The sequence below is a fragment of the Hypanus sabinus genome, chromosome 2 (genome assembly GCF_030144855.1).
Source record: "Hypanus sabinus isolate sHypSab1 chromosome 2, sHypSab1.hap1, whole genome shotgun sequence".
In the NCBI taxonomy this organism is placed as follows: domain Eukaryota; kingdom Metazoa; phylum Chordata; class Chondrichthyes; order Myliobatiformes; family Dasyatidae; genus Hypanus; species Hypanus sabinus.
Window position 1 is genome coordinate 34492812 of NC_082707.1, and position 18180 is coordinate 34510991.

An 18180-nucleotide genomic window follows, 5' to 3' on the forward strand; every position below is an offset into this window, starting at 1 on the left:
TCGCCAACGTCAATCAAAAAATAGTGGTGGCAGAGACTCGAATTGAGAAGGTGGAAGATCACGTTCAAAACATGGAATGGATACTGAGTAAGACGATAAAAAGATTCATTCACCAAGAAGGTAAACTGCTTGACCTGGAGGGAAGATTGCGGCAGAAAAATATCAAAATTTTCAACGTTCTCGAAGGAGCAGAGGGTTTGTCTATGACAGAGTTTGTCAGAAAGTTGCTGCGGGACGAACTGGAGCTTCCCTCGACTATGGAGCTGGAAATTGAGAGAGTGCATAGCGCGCTCGTCCCGAAGTCTAATCGAGATAGAGCAGATAAGCCACGCTCAATAATAATTAAATTCCTTCGGTACATTACCAAGGCAGAGATTCTACGAAGGGCCTGGGGTAAAAAGTGGGGGTTTTTAGCTGATAAATTAATATATTTCGACCAAGATTACCCCCCCCCCCACCCCGCGGTCCTGCAGAAACGTAAAGAATACTCTGAAGTAAAGCGAATACTAAAGCAAGAAAGGATTAGATTTCAAACTCCGTACCCTGCTAAACTTTGAGTGTTTTATGGAGATGGGACGCAGTTGTACCAGACAGTGGAAGAGACGATTACAGACATGAAGCCCAGAGGGTTGCCCGTATTGGAGAATAAAGTTGCATTGTTTGCTGTGTAACCAAAACTACGTAACTGGCCTTATATTTACTATGTATCCAACTTATTAGCCAGAATGTAATCTCTGTATTGTCTCTGTACTATTGAATGCATCAGTGCCTTAAGAATGTAGCTAGCAGTGAAAGTAAGCATGTAGAGATAACGGTGGTAGATGGGATCGTGGAGTGGTGTGTGGGGACCAGTCAAGGCTGGGAAGGGGGACACTCGTTCCAGGGAGTAGACTACAGCAAGTATGGGCTACTGAGCAGAAATATTGGAGGTGAATCGAGAAGCTAATGTGCTGGTGATAAACGTTGCAAGCAGATAGGGTATGCTAATGTAACTGAGATAGGAGACGAGGGTATGCTAATGCAACTAAGATAAGAAATTACTATAAATACTGTGAACTAGGCTCAGCGGACAATTAGTGACACGCTCATTAATTGTCTCAGCTTTTGTTTGCAAATAAACGCTTAAACTTCTCGAAGAATCTTCTGCGTCTCCTGGATACTTCAAGAAACCACGACACCCGTCAGCGTGATCAAACCGAGGGAAAGCCTGGCAGAGGAATTATCCCGCTCCGCTTGGGAAATAGTGCGAGAATCGAGAAGGCAGGAGACAGGAGGAGGCCGAGAGATGTATATCAGGAAGAGACTTGGAGTTTTCCAAAGACAGCCCTCACCCCCTCCAGAAGAGCCATAAGGTTTGGCTAATTTTAAAAATGTCGAGAAGCTAAACGGAAGCAAAAGTACACAGTGATATACCTATCTCGAGAAATACTTATTATAATGTGGATTTTATATTACTTAGTTGTTATTCTTTATTTGCTCACTTACTCTTTTCTCCCCACCAAAATGTGAATATATATGTATATATATATATATGTGTGTGTGTGTGTGTGTGTGTGTGTGTGTGTGTGTGTGTGTATGTATGTAATATATATGTGTGTGTGTGTATGTATATATATATATATATATATATATATATAGGAGGAGTACACAGGGAAATCTTCTCTGTGTAATAGATTTGTTCACTGACTTTTATGTATACTACAATGGGGGCCCTCAACTCACAAGTAGGAGGGGTTATCCCCCACAGCGAGACATTTCCTCTAGCTCAGCGCAGGGTCATCTACTAGAGACTTCAGCCTTGGAATCACATGTTCGTTGCCATTTTTGTTATTATTTGCGTTTCTTGGTTCTTATTGTTCAGGGAGTAGATCGATTAAGTTTTATTCTGCTAATTTCAATGATACATTGATAGATAAATACAGATGGCTAAGGACAAAGTAAAATTCATTTCTTTTAATGACAATGGGCTATTAAATCCAATCAAAAGTAATAGAATTTTATCTAAAATGAAAAAAGAACAAGCCCATGTAGTATATTTACAGGAAACGCATTTAAGTGATAATGAGCATAGAAAACTAAAGAGAATGGGCTTCACTGATTTGTTTCTCCTCATATAAATCAGGACATAGGAAAGGAGTTGCTATTCTTAAATCAAGTAAGCTAAATTTAGAAAAAGCATTCAAAATGGGAGAAAAAGAGGGCAGATATATTCTGATAAGAGGAAATTCAGTTACTCTATTGAATATATACGCAGCCCCAGGAAGTGATAATTGGTTTCTTCCAGAAAATTATTGATATTATGGTAGCGGAAACAGAAGGTCTCATGATATGTGGGGAGACAAATTTATAATTACAACCAAATTTAGACTCTTCCAACTGAAAAACCTATGAAACAAAATCTTTTCATAAGAAAGTTAATACACTTTTTGAGGATGGTGGTTTAATTGATATATGGAGGGACCTTTTCCCCGACAGAAGGGATTACACTCATTATTCTGCTCCCCATTCTGTATATACAAGCATAGACTATTTCATAACATTTGGAAAAGACAAAGACAAAATAAACACCTGTGGAATTGGGACACCAGATGTAAGTGACCATGCACTTATATATTTATCTGTTGATTTTGACCTACAACCAAAGAATACTATTTGGAAACTAAATTCAAGTCTACTCAATGGGAGTACTTTAAGGAACAAATTAAAAAAAGAAATTGGTCTCTACTTATACAGACAGCCAGATAGACAGACAGACATACTTTATTGATCCCAAGAGAAATTAGGTTTCATTACAGCTGCACCAACCAAGAATAGTGAAGAAATATAGCAATATAAAACCATAAATAATTAAATAAAAATAAGTTAATCATGCCAAGTGGAAATAAGTCCAGGACCAGCCTATTGGCTCAGTGTGTCTAACACTCCGAGGGAGGAGTTGTAAAGTTTGATGGCCACAGGTAGGAATGACTTCCTATGAAGCTCAGTGTTACATCTCGGTGGAATGGGTCTCTGCCTGAATGTACTCCTGTGCCTAATCAGTACATTATGGAGTGGATGGGAGTCATTGTCCAAGATGGCATGCAACTTGGACAGCATCCTCTTTTCAGACACCACCGTCAGAGAGTCCAGTTCCACTCCCACAACAGCACTGGCCTTACGAATGAATTTGTTGATTCTGTCGGTGTCTGCTACCCGCAGCCTGCTGCCCCAGCACACAACAGAAAATACAGGCGGGGAAACTGAGAAAAAAAGATAGCAGAAAGTACAATTCATAGAACAAAAATTATAAGGAATAAGCTAAGTGAAATTCAAGAAGATTCTGAAGTGTTTTACAAAACTCTATATTCCAAAGTTCCAGGGGGGAGCATAACCCAAATTGACACCTTCTTGAATTCTCTAGAGTTACCCACTTTAAGTGAAGAACAAAATAGAACGATGACTGCTGACATAACTGAAGTTGAATTAAAAGCTGCGATTAGTAGGCTTAAATTAAGCAAGTCACCAGGATCAGATGGGTATACAGCAGAGTGGTACAAAGAATTTAAAAATGAGTTAATTCCTGTTTTACTCCCCACACTGAACTGGGCTTGAAAAAAGGCACAAATGCCACCCAGTTGGAAGGAAGCGATAATCTCAGCTATACCAAAAGAAGGCAAGGATAAAATGGAATGTGGGTCATTTAGACCAATATCCTTTCTTAATGTAGATTATAGATTATTTACCTCCATCATAGCCAAACGATTAGATGAGTTTCTACCCATACTGATACGTAACGATCAGACAGGTTTTATACGACAACGCCAGACACAAGACAATATAAGAAGGACACTTCACATTATGGATCATATACAAAAAAATTAAATCAAAGCAATAGTGATAAGTGTGGACGCTGAAAAGGCATTTGATCCAGTTAATTGGAATTTTTTTAAGTGTTTTACATAGATTTGGTTTCCAAGACACAATTATTAAAACTATACAGACACTATATGACAATCCTACTACTAGGATTAAAATCAATGGATATTTATCAAATAGTCTTACCCTAGAAAGGGGCACGAGACAGGGTTGTGCATGGTCACCACTACTCTTCGCATTCTATCTGGAACCATTAGCTCAATACATCAGACAAAATGAAGATATCAGGGGAATTACTATTAAAGGGACAGAGCATAAATTGGCTTGTTATGCGGATGACATTTTGATCTATCTAGGGCAACCAACATACTTTTTACCTAAATTGATGCAATCCTTTGAACAATATGGTCAATTATCAGGATACAAGATCAACATTGATGAAACCCAATTACTTTCATATTACTATAGCCCACCAACAGAAATTGAAAATAGATATCCCTGGGCATGGCACACAGAGTCTTTCAAATATTTGGGCATCAATATGTCAAAAGATTTGGCAAAATTATCAGAATGTAATTATCAGCCTTTATATAAAAAAATTAATGAAGATATGGCAAGATGGAACCTGATTCCTTTTTTTAGTCTCAGTTCAAGGATTGAGTCTATTAAAATGAATATACTGCCCAGACTGTTATATCTCTTTCAGACCCTACCAATAGAGATTAATCAAAATCAATTCAATGAATGGAACAAGATGCTATCAAGGTATATTTGGCAGGGTAAAAGGCCTAGGGTTCTTCTCAAAACTTTGCAATTGGCAAAGGAAAAGGGGAAATGGGTGTACCTTCTCTCAGAGATTATTATTTTGCAGCACAGTTGAGAGCTGTGATATGCTGGTGCAACCCATCATATGACGCACAATGGAAAAACATTGAGGAGCGCGTACTTCCCATCCCCATACAAGCAATTTTGGCTGATAACAACCCGCAAAGGTACATAAATACTGTTGATAACCCATGGGTGAAATTGACTCTTAAAATATGGAAAACTACTATAAAAGAATATAGTCTAGAGGGAGATATTGCAATTCTTAAATGGTGTGCACATGACCTTGGATTTTATGCTGAATAAACTGGATGCTAGATTTAAGGACTGGACAGCTAAAGGAATAACAGTTCCTTGCAACATAATGAAAGAAGGAATACTGTTCAGTTTTGAAATGCTTGAAGAGAAACACTTATTAGAAAAACAAGATTTTTATCGATATTTACAGATGCAACAATATGTTAATAAGATGCTTAAAAATGTAACCAACACAAGTACATGCTTGATAGAGCTCTTTAGAAAAGCATATAATTCAGATAATGGTAGTAGAATCATTTCAGGCATGTATAAGGGGTTGTCAAATCTTAAAACACATTCCACTTCACACATTAGAACAAAATGGGAGAAGGAAGGAGGAATAATTATATCTTAGGAAGAATGGACAATAATATGGAGATATCAATGGAAGTGTACCAGTTCACAGAAGTGGAGGGAGTTTGGATGGAAAAACTTGATAAGATATTTTATTACACCCTCTCAGAAATCCCATTATAATAGTAACCTCACTGTTTGCTGGAGAAATTGTGGAAATCAAAATCCAAATCTTTATCATATTTTTTGGGACTGCCCTGTTATCAAAGACTATTGGAGGGGGATACACAATGCTCTACAAGACATCTTTAAATGTGAAATACCCTTGGAGAGTAAGACCATATATTTTGGATATATACGTCAAGAATGGTTGAAAAGAGATAAACATTTAATGAATATACTGTTGGTGGCTGGTAAAAAGACTCTTACTAGGAAATGGTTATCACAGGAGAGCCCAACTTTAAATGCATGGATGGAAATTACAATGGACCCATTTACAAAATGGAGCAGATAACAGCATCTGTTAATCATAAGCTGGAGCAATTTGATTCATACTGGGAAAAATGGTTTAACTACATAATGCCTCATAGGCCTGATTTTATTCTCACAAATCAATGAATATGTTGTAAAAAAAAAGATCACTTCCTACTTGTACACAGTTTTCTCCCTTTGCTTGTTTTTTCTTTCCGCTTTTTTACCTCAGATAAATACTTTGTGGAGATTTGTGATATATATGATTATATGATATATATGTACAATGTCTGAAATACATCTTATGGAAATGTTTGTTTGATGATGAACTTCAATAAAAAATAAATTACAAAAAAAAAGAATAGATGGAGAAGTGAGTCAGTTTACAAAAATCAAGAGAGGCGTTAGACAAGGGTGCGTTTTCTCCCCTACTTGTTTAATGTGTACAGTGAAACAATATTACAAAAACTAAGAGACATCTTGGGAATCAAAGTTGGCGGTGAAAACATCAATAATTTTAGATATGCGGATGACACTGTATTAATTGCAAGTATGGAGGAAGAACTACAAAACTTAATTGATATAGTTGTTGAAGAAAGTGCAAAAATGGGTCTATCTATCAATTGCAAAAAGACAGGATGTATGGTGATATCCAAAAAGAAGGAGAATCCTATCTGCAGGCTGAGAATAACTGAGGTAGACATAAAACAAGTACAGAGGTTTTGCTACTTAGGAAGCTGGGTGACGTCAGATGGCAGGTGCAAAATGGACATCAAAAGAAGAATAGGGATGGCAAAAGACACCTTTACAAAAATGAAGAGTATACTGACCAACACTAAACTAGGCATGACAACCCACCTCCCAGTACTGAAATGTTATGTTTATCCAGTTATGGTATCTGGTTCAGAATGTTGGACAATATCTAGTAACATGAGGAAATGAATTGAAGCAGCAGAGATGTGGTTTTTGAGGAGGATGCAAAGAATATCATGAATGAAATGAATATCTAACAAGGATGTCATGAACAGAGCAAACACAAAAAGAGAAATAATGTATAAGGTCATGAAAAGGCAACGTAACTTCATTAAACGCGATTAGGAAAGAGGAGTTAGAATGCACGGCAACTATGGGAAAGATTGAAGGGAAGAAAGCAAGAGGAAGGCAAAGACAAATGACGATGGAGACAGCAGTCAGAGAACTGGAAATGAATTCCAATGAATTGATCCACTTGACCTGAAACAGGAGTGTGTGGGCCATGGCAGTTAAAGCCCAGACTGAGCATGGCACCTGATGATAATAACGAAAGTACACAAGAATAAAATGTACAATAAATATAAATATTTAAGATAGCTCTGTGATTTTAAACAATAAAATTGTTTAAGGCAGAAAATAACGCATTTCTTGCTAGTATGCACAGACATCCATAAATATCTGAATCATGACTTGTGCAGAATTATCACTTCCAATTATCACTATTCTGCATCTAAGTGCCCACTTTATTAGGTACACCTGCTGGTCAACGCAAATATCTAATCAACCCAATCATATGGCAGCAACCCAATGCATAAAAGCATGCAGACATGGTCAAGATGTTCAGTTCAAACATCAGAATAGGGTAGAAATGTGGTCTAAGTGACTTCAACCACGAAATGATTGTTGGTGCCAGATGGGGTGGTTTGAGTATCTCAGAAACTGCTGATCTCCTGGAATTTTCACATACAACAGTCTCTAGTTTACAAGGAATGGTGCGAGAACAAAAATAAAATCTAGTGAACAGCAGTTCTGTGGACAAAAAAATATTTATTGAGATATTGCGCTGACAGCACTGAATTGGGTCTTCTACCCCTTCAAGCCATGCTGCTCAGCAAACACCCGATTTAATCCTAGCCTAATCATGGGACAAATTAAATGACCAATTAGCCCAACAACCAATATGCCTTTGGAAACCAAAGCACCCAGGGGAAGCCCACTCAATCATAGGAAGAACATACAAACTCTTTACAGGCAGCGTTGGGAATTGAACCCAGGTCACTGGTGCTGTAAGACGTTGTGCTAACCACTACGCTACCCTGCCACCTCAAATGCCTTGTTAATGAGAGAGTTCAGTGGAGAATGGCCAGGATGGTTCAAGCAGACAGTAGAATAGAACTTTATCGTCATTGCTCAAGACAATGACAAGAACTCAAATAACCACGTGCTACAACAGTTGTGTGCAGAAGAGCATCTCGAAAAGCACAACAGGTCAAACCTTGAAGTGGATGGGCTACAGCAGATGGTTCCACTCCTGTGCCTTATAATGTGGCCACTCAGTGTATTTCTACAACAAGAATCAATGAGTTATTTTAGAATACTTCAAAAATCTTGATTCCGCAGGTCCCAGATCTCTCTCAAGCAAGATGTATGCTTATTGATTAAAACAGCAAACTTCTCAGTGAGAGAACTTTATGTTTTCAATGGATTGGCTTACAGTGGAAATTTTGCAAGAGAAATATGTCCACGTTTCAGTCCTTTGACACCACTATCTTCTTATTCAAGAGATCTATTTACATTAAATAGCAAGTACTAAAATCTGCAAGAGTACTGCATGTTCTGTGCAAGTTAATTATCAACCAGCTAATATTGCATAAAGGTTGCAGAGACCTGTGCAGTGTTACCATTCCAGCAATTGTGTAACTTCAAATGTGACAAACCCCAGTATTTTAGCCTCACTTCCTGAGACAGGAAGAGTAAACCAGTTGCTTGTTGGGCAGGGAGAACTGCTGAATCATTAAAATACTCCTCCACGTCAACTGACTTCACAAAGCAGACAGAACAAAGTTAACCTGGACTCCATATAATTTGGTAAGAATATTCTGATGGAATTGATTGTCTGGTCTTTTTTTTTAACAGCTTCCCTCTCCTTCCTTTTTTCAAGATAAGTTCTTCCTGATGAATATGAGAAGTTTATCTGTGAATCTGCTTGCACATTTCGCACACTGAGCCTAAACAAAGAAAGTCTGCATCTCATGCCTTAGCTATTTCCCAACCTAGTCAGGGTGTAGAAGGATTAGCAGCTTGTGTTTTATGTTAGCAGGTAAAGGGTAAATAATATTTGCTGAAATGCCAATTGTTAAATTCATGTCATTTCAGGTAGGGGAAAAAGGTGGTTCAGTACAGTTGGTTAAAAATAACTAGTAATTACCGGTAATTTATTCCGACGTTGCTCAAACCTCCGTGTGCTGAAAGGTGTAGAGTTCAAAATGTTCAAAGTAATTTTATTAACCAGGTATGTATATGTCACCATATACTACTCTGAGATTAATTCGAGATGAGTAAAATATCATTAAGTAACATCCTATTGGGTCATGCTTTATTATTTACCAAATGAACTGGCTCCAAACTTTAAAACTAAAATATCTCTGCCATTAAACATTATATAAGCCATTCAACTACTTGCAAGAATTCCAATACAGCCAAATTATCAGGATTATGTTAACAGAAGCAATAAATGCTCGTAAGACTGAAATGCAATCTACCCTCAATTATTCCATCTACCATTAGAATGCACAAAATAAAACCATTTAGCATAGTTTCTGGTCTGAACTTGTCTCATATTCACATTATTCCTTCCAGTTAATGAAGCAGTAATTAGGATCAGTTGTTCATGTCCTGACAGAATTGTCGAGGTTGGCTTCCTGCGTTTCCTATAAGACATTTCTCTTTCCTGCTCTCCTTCACTGTGTTTTCAGTTCCAGTATGTTTTAACCCTTTAAACTGCCCAAGCCTACATGATCATCTACATTAATGTCCAATAAATAGATTCTGCTATAACCATATAACAATCACAGCACGGAAACAGGCCATCTTGGCCCTCCTAGTCCGTGCCGAACCCTTAATCTCACCTAGTCCCACCTACCCGCACTCAGCCCATAACCCTCCACTCCTTTCCTGTCCATATACCTATCCAATTTTACCTTAAATGACACAACTGAACTGGCCTCTACTACTTCTACAGGAAGCTCATTCCACACAGCTATCACTCTTTGAGTAAAGAAATACCCCCTCGTGTTTCCCTTAAACTTCTTCCCCCTAACTCTCAAATCATGTCCTCTCGTTTGAATCTCCCCTACTCTCAATGGAAACAGCCTGTTCACGTCAACTCTATCTATCCCTCTCAAAATTTTAAATACCTCGATCAAATCCCCCCTCAACCTTCTATGCTCCAATGAATAGAGACCTAACTTGTTCAACCTTTCTCTGTAACTTAAGTGCTGAAACCCAGGTAACATCCTAGTAAATCGTCTCTGCACTCTCTCTAATTTATTGATATCTTTCCTATAATTCGGTGACCAGAACTGCACACAATATTCCAAATTTGGCCTTACCAATGCCTTGTACAACTTTAGCATTACATCCCAACTTCTGTACTCAATGCTTTGATTTATAAAGGCCAGCGTTCCAAAAGCCCTCTTCACCACCCTATCTACATGAGACTCCACTTCCAGGGAACTATGCACAGTTATTCCTAGATCTCTCTGTTCCTCTGCATTCCTCAATGCCCTACCATTTACTCTGTATGTTCTATTTGGATTATTCCTGCCAAAATGTAGAACCTCACACTTCTCAGCATTAAACTCCATCTGCCAACGTTCAGCCCATTCTTCTAACCGGCATAAATCTCCCTGCAAGCTTTGAAAATCCACCTCATTATCCACAACACCTCCTACCTTAGTATCATCGGCATACTTACTAATCCAATTTACCACCCCATCATCCAGATCATTTATGTATATTACAAACAACATTGGGCCCAAAACAGATCCCTGAGGCACCCCGCTAGTCACCGGCCAAAACAGATCCCTGAGGCACCCCGCTAGTCACCGGACTTGGTAAATACTTGGTAAATATACTTGGTAAATTTAGCGAGACCACATTTATAAGGAACCTTCACTCCGCAAGAACTAAAATTGGTGGAATGTTGGACAGCGAAGCTGGTTGTCAGAGTGGGAGAGAGATCAGTTGCAGTTATGGAGGGGAGAGCTGGCAGGTGAAGTTGAATCCAACAAGCGTGAGGTGAAATTTTGGTACTTGGGGGTTAAATATAAAGGAAAAGTATACTGTAAACGGTTGATGGTTAGGAGCACTGGGTTAACAAAGGGATCTTAGGGTGCAAGTCCATGACTCCCTGAAAGTGCCAGCACTTGTTTTCATCAGTTGGTCAGGAAGTCATGTTGCAGCAGTATAGAGCTATAATTAGGCCACATTTAGAATGTTGTAGTTCCCACGTTACAGGAAGGATGCGGAGGCTTTGGAAAGGGTGCAGAAGAGGTTCACCAGAATAAGAGTGTTAGCTACAAGGAGAGATTGGACGAAGTAAGATTGTTTTCACTAAAGAATTAGAAGCCAAAGGAAAACCTGATATAAATTTATAGGAGCCACAAATAAGGGTGGAAATACCAAACATGTAGGTTTGAACTGTGGATGGAGAAATCTTTTATTTTTGACAGTAAGTAGTGGGCATCTGGAATGTACTGCCAGGAGATAAGAACATAAGAAATAGGAGCAGGAGTCGGCCATCCGGCCTGTTGAGCCTGCTCCACCATTCAATAAGATCATGGCTGATCGAGCCATGAGTTCATCTCCACCTGCCTGCCTTTTCCCCAGAACCCTTAGTTCCCCTACTATGCTAAAATCTATCCAACCTTGTCTTAAGTATATTTACTGAGGCAGCCTCCATTGCTTCATTAGGCAGAGAATTCCACAGATTCACCACAATCTGGGAAAAGCAGTTCTGCCTCATCTCTGTCCTAAATCTTCTCCCCCGAACCTTGAGGCTATGTCCCGTAGTTCTAGTCTCACCTACAAGTGGAAACAACTTTCCTGCTTCTATCTTATCTATCCCTTTCATAATTTTATTTACTTCTTTAAGATCTCCTCTCATTCTTCTGAATTCCAGTGAGTACAGTCTCAGGTGACTCAAACTCTACTCATTGTCCAGTCCCTTCAACTCTGGAATCAACCTGGTGAACATCCTCTGCACTGCCTCCAAAGCCAGTATATCCTTCCTCAAGTGTGGAGACCAGAACTGCACACAGTACTCCAGATGCAGCCTCACCAACACCCTGCACAGTTGCAGTATATGTCCCTGCTCTTAAATTCAATCACTGTAGCAATGAAGGCCAACATTCCATTTGTCTTCTTGATAGCCTGTTGCACCGGCAAACCAACCTTTTGTGATTCATGCACATGTACTCCAAATCCCTCTGTTGCAATTTTTTATCACTTAAATAATAATCTGCTCTTTCATTTTTCCTTCCAAAGTGGATGACCTCGCATTTATCAACATTGTACTCATCTGCCAGACCCTTGCCTACTCACTTAACCTATCTATATCTCTCTGCAGACTCTTCATATCTTCTGCACAATTTGCTTTTCCACTCAATTTAGTATCATCAGCAAAATTAGATACAGTACACTCGGTCCCCTCTTCCAGATCGTTAATGTATATCATGAACAGCTGCAGGCTCAGCACCGACCCCTGTGGTACACCGTTCACTACTGAATGCCAACCATAGTAACACCCATATATCCCAACTCTCTGCTTTCTATTAGTTAACCAACCCTCTATCCATGCTAATACATCACCTCCAACTCCATGCATCCCTATCACATGGATAAGTCTTTTATGCGGCACCTTACCGAACACCTTCTGGAAATCCAAGTAACATCTTATCTGGGAGACCTGCCTTTGCTGAATCCATGCTACATCTGCCTGATTCTTCCAATTCTTTGCAGATGCCTCACTCTTTCTTCTTTAATGATAGCTTCAATCATTTTCCCAACTACAGATGTTAAACAACTGACCTATAGTTATCTGCCTTTTGCCTACATCCTTTTTTGAACAGTGGCGCGACACTCACCATCTTCCAATCTGCCGGGATCTGCCCAAAGTCCAGAGGATTTTGGTTAATTATCACCAAAGCCTTGACTATAATTGCTGCCATTTCTTCATTTCTTTCAGAATCATGGGATGCATTCCATCAGGACCAGGAGACTTCTCTATCTTTAGGCCTACAAGTTTGCTCAGCATGACATCTTTAGTGATAGTTATTGTATCATGGTAGTTATTGTATCATGGTCCTCACCTCCCATTACATCCATAACATCTCTCTTTGACATATTAGATGTGTCCTCCACCAAATTTCACAAGGCATGCCAGTGATAATAAACCTGATTCTGATTCTGAATACTGACACAAAATAGTCATTCAAAGCCTTGGCAATTTCCTCATTACCCAATATCAATACCCCCTTCTAGTCCTCCAAGGGACCAACATTTACTTTAGCCACCCTTTTCATCTTTATATAATTATAAAAACTTTTACTATCCATTTTTATACATTGTGCTAGTTTATTTTCATGATCTAGCTACCCTTTCTTTATTGCTGGCTTAGTGGTACTTCATTGCCTAGTTTTCCCTATCTTCCATTTTCACACTTTGTATGCACAAGTTTTCAGTTGGATGCCTTCTTTTATTTCCTTAGTTATCTAAGGCTGGCTCTCCCCACCCTTACTGTCCTTGCTTTTAACTGGAATATACTTTTGTTGAGCACCATGAAAAATCTCTTTGAAAGTCTTCCACTGTTCCTCAACTGTCCCACCATATAGTCCGTGTTCCCAGTCTACGCTAGTCAAATCCTCTCTCATCCCATTGTAGTCTCCACTGTTTAGGCATAATACATCGGTTTCCAGTTGAACTATTGCACTGTCCATTTGTATCAGAAATTCAATCATAGTGTGATCGTTCTTTCCAAGAGGATCCCTAACCACAAGATCACTAAATTTACCAGTCTCATTGCACAGGGTCAGATCTAAGATAATATGTTCCCTTGTAGGTTCAGTAACATGCTGTTCAAGAAAGCCATCATGGATGCATTCTATGAAATCCTCCTCAAGACTACCTCGACCAACTTTATTCACCCAGTCTATGTGCAATTTAAAGTCTCCGTGATAACTGTAGTTCCGTTCTTACCTGCCTCAGATATTTCTCTGTTTATTGCCTGTGCCACTAATGTTGTTACTTGGTGGCCAATAGACAACTCCCACCAGGGATTTTTTCCCTTTACTGTTCCTAATCTCTAACCAGATGGACTCAACACTCTGCTCCTTAGATGTTATATTGTTGCTCACTATCACCTTGGTCTCATTTTTAAATAAGAGTGCTACCCCACCTCCCTTACATTCCTGCTTATCCTTCCGTATTAGCTGATATCCTTGGATATTTAATTCCCAATCCTCCCTACCCTGCAAACATGTCTCTGTAATGGCTACTAAGTCATACCTATTTATATTGATTTGTGCCACGTTCACTGTTTCAAATACTACAGGCATTCAAATAAAGTGCCCTTACACTCATTGTGCTTTTAAAATCTTGTAATCTTTTACTTTTTTGCCTTTGACTTTTCAAACTCCACTCTTACTTTTCTCTTTTATCTTTTACTTTTTCTTTATCCTTATCCATACTTTTCTCTTTTACTTTATCCATACTTCTCCAATCTGTTGAACCCTACTATTTAGTTTAAATCCCAACCCACAGCCCTAGTTATACGATTCGCTAGGATCCAGGTCCCATCATGGTTCAGATGGAGCCCATCGCATTGGAACAGCTCCCTCTTTCCCCAATACTGGTGCCAATTTCCCATGAATTCAAATCCACTTCTCCCACACCGATCCTTGAGCCATGCATTCTAATCTCTAATCTTTTTGACCCTATGCCAGTTTGCACATGGCTCAGGTAGTAATCCAGAGATTTGGTTCTGCTTTTTAATTTTGTCCCTAGCTGCTCAAATTCCCTCAGCAGAACCTCTTTTCTTGTTCTACCTACGTCGTTGTTACCCACATGGACCACAACAACTGTATCTTTCCACTCCCACTGCTAATTCCTCTGCTGGTCAGATAAGCTGTCCCAAACCCAGGCACCAAGCTGGCAATGCAGTCTTCGGGATGCTCTATCCTCATAACAGAGAACTCTCTCTGTTCCTCTGACTATACTATCCCCAATTACCACTACATTTTTTTCCCCCCATCTTGAATGGGTCCCTGGACTACAGTGCCACGGTTAAGTTGCTCATCCTTCCTACAGCCCCCACTCTCACCCACACAGGGAGCAAGAACCTCAGAACTGTTGGACAAGCTCAAGGGATGATGCTCCTCCAACACTATCTCTTGGATCCCACTACCCGCCTCACTCACAGTCACACCCTCTTGTCCCTGACCACAGACTGAATTTGAGGCAGCTAATCTAATGGGTGTGACTGCCTCCTGAGACAGAGCATCCAGGTAAATCTCTCCCTCCCTGCTGTGCCACAGTGTCTGAAGCTTAGATTCCAGGTCATCAACTTTGAGCCTGAGTTCCTCGAGAAGCCAAAACTTGCTGCAGATGTGGTCACCAGGAACCACAATGGGGTCCAGCAGCTCCCATATCATGCTGCTACAGCACATCACCTGATCCTGCATCATCCCTATTTTATTTAATTAGCTGTAATTTAGTGACATTTTATTCAACCATTACAAAAGCCTTACCTGCTACTTACCTGTCCCTCCTCGCCGAAGCCTCTTGAGCCAAAGCCTCAAGTTCCCACTCCTACACTGGTCCACTTACACAATGGCTGCTCTGCTTTGACCCTGCTTTACTTTTATTTGCCCCGCTAATGAATCGTGAATCAATTAGTCCGCCACTAATGCACAGATCCCCCATGAAACACCCCTTTTTTAAATTTTTCTCCCCGACCTATGTGAAGCTATCTCTCTCTTCGAATTGATTGGTCCGCCACTAATGATGTGGTGAAATGGTGAGGATAATGATGTTTAAGAGACAATTAGACAGGTCACTGAATATGCAAGGACTGGAGGGATATGGAGCATGTGCAGACAGAAAGGATTTGGCATCTTGGTCGGCACAGAGGCCATTGGCTGAAGCGAATGTTCCTGCCTGTGTTCTAAGAATGTTGGTCAGAGAACTGGGGACCAAGATTGATTTGCCCATTTTTCAAACAATCCCAATTTACCAGTAATTTTATTTTGAATCAGTCATTCTAACCCAGTGATTGATGCCATTTCTAGCTTCAGCTGAATGGGCCTTGAGTTAATGCAAGCAGTAAATGAGAGGGCATCTATTGTTCAATGGGATGTTTTCTTTAAACAAAAATAACAAAAATGGTTTGTAGAGAAAAACAAAAAAACAAAATAGGAAAGGAAACAAAATATTACAAATCTTAATGAAAGTTCTTTGTATTCATTTTTGCTTGTTATCTACTCTAGCCATAAATAAGAACATTCCTTTATTTCTTACAAATTTCAGATCAAATGGATGTGCTGAAAATAACAGTGGTACTGATTCTGAGCTACTTTTCCTCTACATTTTCCACGACCAATTGCCCAGATTACTGCACCTGCTTCTTTTCTAACAATATCACGTCAATGACTTGTGTTTCAGTCAAAACTCTTTTGAAAGTCCCACGGAACATCCCAGCTCAGACAACCATCATAATGATTGAATTCACCAACATTAGCGCTCTAACAGACAAAGATTTTGTTGGACTTTTCCAGCTTCAAGAACTTCATCTTTCAAACAACTTGTTGGAAAACATTTCTTCGGATGTTCTAAAAAATATTCAGCAGCTGAGAGCATTGGATTTAACCAACAATTTGCTGACTACATTGCCACCGGACGTATTTAACAGGGCTTTCAATCTAGCCTCTCTAATTTTACAGGGAAACAGACTGGAAACCGTGAATCCTTCTTGGTTTTGTAAACTTCAGAGTCTTGGATGGCTTGATTTATCAAGCAATATGCTGACATCTTTACTTTCAAATACATTTAATAATCTGACCAATCTGATAACACTTGATTTATCCAGTAATAAACTTGAATATTTGCCAGCTAATCTGTTTAGCAAAATGCCCCATCTGGAGCGGTTAAACCTGGGAAAAAATCAGTTGACCACATTTGCCCCTGGTACCTTTAATCATGTAATCAATTTAAAATATTTGTTTCTTAATAGCAATAAGCTTGTGAAGATTCCCACAGGTCTGTTTAATAACCTACCACAGCTAGACACTTTGGATCTTTCAGACAACAAATTAACATCATTGCCTCCAAGAATATTAGATAATCTCCAGCAAATTGGGGCAAAGTGGGAACAGGGTTTAGACATCTCAGAGAATCCATGGATGTGTAACTGTGATTTAAGATATCTGTGGCAATGGCTAACAGTGAATTTTAAGAAGGTGTATTTTGTGAGCTCAACATTATGTGCCAAACCTGAGGCACTAAAGGGAAAAGAAATTAAAATACTTTCTGAGGCAGAACTAATGTGTTAAAATAGAACTTCATACATAAAATATAGAAATCTACAGCACATTACAGGCCCTTCACCCCACAATGTTGTGCCAACCATGTAACCTACTCAAATAAACACAGGAGATTCTGAAAATGCTGGAAATCCAGAGAAACACACACAAAATGCTGGAGAAACTCAGCAGGTTAGGCAGCGGCCGTGGAAGGGAATAAAGAGTCAACATTTTAGGCCGAGACCCTTAATCAAAACTCATTTGCATATGTTAATGTGTTACTATAATCATTTTTAAAACATTCAATTTCTACTTTGTATAAATAATGTAAAGAAAATAAAAGTTAAATATGCCCTTCTGCCTCTGGCACCTAGTCTTCTAGTTCCTAATTGCTTGACAGCAACTCATTGACTTTGCAAATCAACTGCTTTGACTGCGTCACTATCACAAGCAACGCCCCACAGTCACGCATATACATATGTCATCACTGTACTCAGGTACAGTCCGGCAGACTCAGGGTGGAGTCCGATGAGGATGCTGGCTGAGCAATTGCAGAAGCTGGCACAAAGAGCATACAGTTTGCTCAGTGATTACACGATCATGGTTCTGCCATTTGGATTTTACACTCAGGTGGCACAGTGGACATGCAAAAATAAATAACAAAAGATCTTAGCTCCCGAACTTCAGGAGAGTAACACCAATGCATTGGTGATGTCATTTATCCGATGAGCCAGAATTGTGATGAGCTGGGGAAAATAATGTTTGTACTTACCATAAAAAATTTGTTATGCACATCAAAGTAGCAAGCCTATTCTTTGTGAAATTACATATTGTATGTAGAGAAAAAATTTCTCCAATTAACACTTCGTAAAACAAAGTGTGGATCTCCCAAAGTCAAGCAATAAAAATAAAAGGTACTGATATTGGAATGATCTGCCAATGCAAAGGCCAGTGTGAATATAGTCATACTAATCTCCTATAGTAGGAACTTGTATTCACAGTAGATCCTTGACCAGAAATCTTTCCTTGTTTAAATGTGAGATGCAGTTGACATTTACAAAAGGGTAAACAGATGGGAATCTACTTTCTTGTGCCATATAAGTCAGAG

The 18180-nt window shown here is 39.3% G+C and overlaps 1 protein-coding gene across 1 annotated transcript; it reads left to right on the forward strand.

Moving 5' to 3' along the window:
• The first annotated feature begins 8421 nt into the window (after positions 1 to 8421).
• LOC132404547 (leucine-rich alpha-2-glycoprotein-like) lies at positions 8422 to 17534 on the forward strand. The gene is made up of 2 exons (XM_059988748.1): positions 8422 to 8583; positions 16081 to 17534. Exon 2 carries the CDS (start codon positions 16086 to 16088, stop codon positions 17100 to 17102), a length of 1017 nt encoding a protein of 338 aa, XP_059844731.1. The 5' UTR covers positions 8422 to 8583; positions 16081 to 16085; the 3' UTR covers positions 17103 to 17534.
• The last annotated feature ends 646 nt before the right edge of the window (positions 17535 to 18180 follow it).